This window comes from Abramis brama (genome assembly GCF_963993115.1).
Source record: "Abramis brama genome assembly, chromosome: 7".
NCBI classification, from domain to species: domain Eukaryota; kingdom Metazoa; phylum Chordata; class Actinopteri; order Cypriniformes; family Leuciscidae; genus Abramis; species Abramis brama.
This window is the reverse complement of record NC_139969.1, coordinates 491,709-497,100: the sequence shown is the minus strand read 5'-3', so window position 1 is coordinate 497,100 and position 5,392 is coordinate 491,709. Positions and strand designations below refer to the sequence as shown.

At 39.2% G+C, this 5,392-nt stretch overlaps 1 protein-coding gene across 1 annotated transcript in view; it reads left to right on the top strand.

Annotated features, from left to right (window-relative positions):
* Positions 1–5,149, top strand: part of ncstn (nicastrin) — a 20,064-nt gene extending 14,915 nt beyond the window's left edge. The window contains exons 14-17 of the mRNA XM_084118747.1: positions 1,321–1,423; positions 2,213–2,367; positions 3,511–3,717; positions 4,221–5,149. Coding sequence (XP_083974873.1) covers positions 1,321–1,423; positions 2,213–2,367; positions 3,511–3,717; positions 4,221–4,343 — 588 coding nt within the window. The 3' untranslated portion in view covers positions 4,344–5,149. The remainder of the gene's footprint in view (positions 1–1,320; positions 1,424–2,212; positions 2,368–3,510; positions 3,718–4,220) is intronic.
* The last annotated feature ends 243 nt before the right edge of the window (positions 5,150–5,392 follow it).

Here is a 5,392-nt window from a genome sequence, read left to right as displayed (position 1 = left end):
CTCACTCACTCGCGCACACACACACACTCAGTCACTCACTCACGCACACACACACTCAGTCACTCACTCGCACACACACACACTGTCACACACTCACTCACTCGCGCACACACACACACTCAGTCACTCACTCGCGCACACACACACACTCAGTCACTCACTCGCGCACACACACACTCAGTCACTCACTCGCGCACACACACACACTGTCACTCACTCGCACACACACACACTGTCACACACTCACTCACTCGCACACACACACACTGTCACACACTCACTCACTCGCGCACACACACACACTCACACTCAGTCACTCACTCGCACACACTCACTCACTCACTCGCGCACACACACACACACACACTCAGTCACTCACTCGCACACACACACACACTCACACTCAGTCACTCACTCAGTCACTCACTCGCACACACACACACACTCACACTCAGTCACTCACTCACACACTCACTCACTCGCGCACACACACACACTCAGTCACTCACTCGCACACACTCACTCACTCGCGCACACACACACACTCAGTCACTCACTCGCGCACACACACACACTCAGTCACTCACTCGCGCACACACACACACTCAGTCACTCACTCGCGCACACACACACACTCAGTCACTCACTCGCACACACACACACTGTCACACACTCACTCACTCGCGCACACACACACACTCAGTCACTCACTCGCGCACACACACACACTCAGTCACTCACTCGCACACACACACACTGTCACACACTCACTCACTCGCGCACACACACACACTCAGTCACTCACTCGCGCACACACACACACTCAGTCACTCACTCGCGCACACACACACACTCAGTCACTCACTCGCACACACACACACTGTCACACACTCACTCACTCGCACACACACACACTGTCACACACTCACTCACTCGCGCACACACACACACTCACACTCAGTCACTCACTCGCACACACTCACTCACTCACTCACAAGTATTAAGTATGGGCATGATTGTGTTTACTTAGAATATTGTCGAAGCATTATTGCATAAAATGAATGAAGACAAGAAGAATAAATATAAAATATAACATTTACAAAAGTCAATAAAATTAGAGGATGCCAAGTAATGAATTAGAATGAATTAACAAGTTTTAGATCAGGGTTTGTTAAAGTCTTAATTCGCACTTGAGTTAGTCTTTGAAACTTTAAGTGTATGCTTAAAACAAGAACAAATATCTGTCAAAACTTCTAAATAAAGCTGATGTGTCCGATGTGTGTGTGTGTGTGTGTGTGTGTGTGTGTGTGTGTTCCTCAGGTCGCTCAGCTGCTGTATGGGTTCTTAATCCAGAAGAATAACAGCTGGTTTCGGTCTCTGCTTCCTCCTGAAGTCACCAAGAAAGGAGCCAACAGCATTTTAAGTGCGGCTTCTGCTCTATACTCTATTCTCACACATAAACACTGCATATGAATCATCAGGCGTGTTGTGTAGCAGTGTGTCAGAGCAGCGTTCAGTGAACGTGCAGAAACAAACAAGCACCATGAAAGCATCATATACGTTGTGTGTGTGTATATATATACTGTCATCCAGCATCTCCTCTTCCTCTTTCATCCTTTTCTCCATAAATGTGTTTTAGTTGCACAGATTAATACAGTACAGAACATCAAAACATGAGGATGTTGGAAAATAACAATGTCTTTTCTGTTCACTGAATGCTTTTTAATCTTCGCTGTTGCTTCAGTGTAAATGAGCAAGCGTGGCGTTATTAGTTGCACAGTGACGTGTGTGTGTTCAAGTAAGCAGATATGAGCAGATTCTGTGTAATACGCTGTATTTAATATATCATGATGACTCACAAATATTTGTGCTAAATCTGAGCAGATTTGTCTTACACAAACTTCCCCAGAAAAGTGAGTAAAGATAATAAGTTGACAGCTGATTATTACACACATCTAGTGTGTGTTCATTTCTAACCCTGGTTTTAATAAATAAGCTTAATTAAATAAGCTTTCCTGTAGCTCAAACAGTAGAGCGTCAGTGCTTGCAACACCAAGGTCATGGGTTCGATTCCCAGGGAAAGCAAGAACTGATAAGAATTTGAAATGTATACCTTGAAAAGCAGTGTAAGTCGCTTTGGATAAAAGCATCTGCCAGATGTAAATGTACATAACAGAGCGTATATCTGACTCCTGTCTCCTGCTGTGTTTAGGCTCTGGTCCTCCTCAGTTCTACATCGGTGTGGGTCCGCGCAACATCGGCCCCGTGCACAGCGTGACCCGCTTCGTGCAGTACATCATGGCCAACCTGACCGGGACCGTCACCAACCTCACAGAGACCCAGTGCCTGAACCCCGAGAGCAAGGACGTGAGTGTGGGATTCAACCCTGCGAAATAACATTCAACCGTTCAATTATAATGTTCAAAACTAAAATATGTTTGATTGTTGACAGCTAAATAATTATATAATTGTTCAATTATATATAATGTTAAAACTTTAAAATGTTAAATTATTGTCAGCTAAATAATTATAATTGTTCAATTATAATGTTAAAAACTAAAATATGTTTTGATTATTGACAGCTAAATAATTATATAATTGTTCCATTATATATAATGTTAAATTGTCATCTAAATATTTATATAATTATGCTCAATTATATGTTAAAAACTTTAAAATGTTCAATTATTGTCTAAATATTTATACAATTATGTTCAATTATATATAATGTTAAAAACACCTAAAAAAATTAATTATTGCCATCTAAATAATTGTATAATTATGTTCAATTATATATAATGTTAAAAACTTAAAAATGTTCAATTATTGTCACCTGAATAATCATAATTATGTTCCATTATATATATTGTTAAAAACTTAAATTTTTTAAATTATTGTCATCTAAATATTTTTATAATTGTTCAATTATATATCATGTTAAAAACTTGAAAATGTTAAATTATTGTGAACTTAATAATTATAATTGTTCAATTATATATAATATTAAAAACTAAAATATGTTTGATTATTGTCATCTAAATAATAATATAATAGTTCAATTATATAAAATGTTAAATACTTAATGGTAAATTATTTTCATCTCAATAATTATATAATTATGTTCAGTTATATATAATGTTAAAAACTTGAAAATGTTCAATTATTGTCAGCTAAATAATTATATAATTGTTCAATTATAATGTTAAAAACTAAAATATGTTAAATTATTGTCATCTAAATATTTATATAATTAGGTTCAATTATATATGATGTTAAAATCTTGAAAATGTTCAATTATTGTCATCTGAATAATTATATAATTATGTTTAATCATATATAGTGTGAAAAACGTAAAAATGTTCAATTATTGTCGTCTAAATAATTATGTTCAAAGTCACAAAATAAGAAAATTATTTTTTTCTGCAGTCGAGGTGGTGGACAAATTAAACCTGCAGAAAGTAATGTATTCCCAGAATGCCCAGCGCTCATGTTCCCTGTGTGTGTTCTCAGTTGTTCTCGTATTTCTGGGTGACGGGGCCGTCGGTGAACGGCAGTGGAGAGCCGCTCTGCGTGAGGGCGTCGGTGCGTCTGGCTAAAGCCGTGTCTCCGGCCTTCGAGCGCATGGAGTACGGCTCCCGGGATTACTCCACATGGACCGAGTCTCGCTGGAAGAGCATCCGAGCGCGAGTCTTCCTCGTGGCCAGCCGAGAGCTCGAGGTAATCCTCCTCATCGCATCAGGCACTGGCTACCAAATAATCCATTAGCAATGTATTGACGCCTCAATCGCTCTGAAAAGCCTTCATGTAAACGCCTTCGATCTGATCGAGCTCAATCCCAATGAGATTCGATCCGATTGAAAGTGAGACGAGTAAATGCATGTTCACATTTAGTCTAGAACTGAAATAACCATCATGTTCACACACACACACACACACACACACACACACAGCCCTCCTCACTTTATTTCTCTCAACAAGAGAGCTGTCAGTCAATAAATGTGAAAAGTAACTAGCGCTACTTTTTTGAAAAAGTAACTTGTAAATTGAAAAACTAATGCGTTACTTTACTAGTTGCTTGAAAAAGTAATCTGATTACGTCACTCAAGTTACTTGTAATGAGTTGCACACAGCACTGCATTTATCTGATCTATAATCATCTAGATTTATGATTTGCTTTGATGTGATTTATTTAGTTTGTTTTCTGTGTGTGTTTCTGGCAGATGTTAACACTAGGAGTGGGCGTGGCTGTGCTGCTGCTGTCTCTATTGGTGACGTACTTCATCAGCTCGAAGGCGGAGCTTCTGTTTAGCTCCGCCCGTGAAACGCCCACAACCACCTACTGAACAGAATCTCATCAGCTCGAAGGCGGGGCTTCTGTTTAGCTCCGCCCATGACACGCCCACAACCACCTACTGAACAATCTCATCAACTCGAAGGCGGAGCTTGTTTAGCTCCGCCCAAGACACGCCCACAACCACCTCCTGAACAGAATCTCATCAACTCGAAGGCGGAGCTTGTTTAGCTCCGCCCAAGACACGCCCACAACCACCTCCTGAACAGAATCTCATTCCCTTCAGCACAGAAACACACTTCAAGAGTAATTTATTCTAGCCTGACAGGATTGTGCCGCACTGGTTTTAGCTGGGCTGGTCTGAACTGGTCTGAACTGGTCTGGTCTCCTGGAAAGTTGTTCATATTGTTTTTGTCTGTTTTTTTTTATTTTTTATTCCAGATGATTTTTTCTGATTATGACATGGACGGGCACAAAAAAGCTGATTTTAAAGTTGAGAATAGAGTGTGTGTGTGTGTGTGTGTTTATGTGTGTGTGTGTTGACATGAATGCAGTGAGTTTGTGCAATAGCTTACTGAGTTTAGTTCAAACTTCATTTTGATGTGAATCTTTTATTTGGGAACGTTAACCTGTCCGTGCAGACCTGCGCTCGACACGCGTAATCCCCGGACACAGACTGTCCACGACGAGTCGCTCATGTTTCCGCTGAGCTTGTAAAACCAGATTAACACTGACATGCAGCGTTTGTTTGTTGACTTTAATTGAATGAAAGCTGATTGATTAATGATGTCATTATTTTTCTCTAAGAAACTGATGCCTTGAGAACCTGAATAAACATGACTTTCTTTTCCAAAGTTTCATTTGGCTTTGATTGATTACAGTATGATGTTATTTTATTGAAATAAACATTGTTTATCAACATAAAATAAAATCAAGCAGATTCAACAAAGAAAAGCAAACAAATTGGTTATCTCATGAAAAAATGTCCTGGTCGCGCATATTTCACAAAACCAAAAGAATAAATATAATGATAAATGTAATTTACTGTTTTGTCAAAAATGTATAATCATTTAAAATATTATAGAGCTTAAATATTATAAA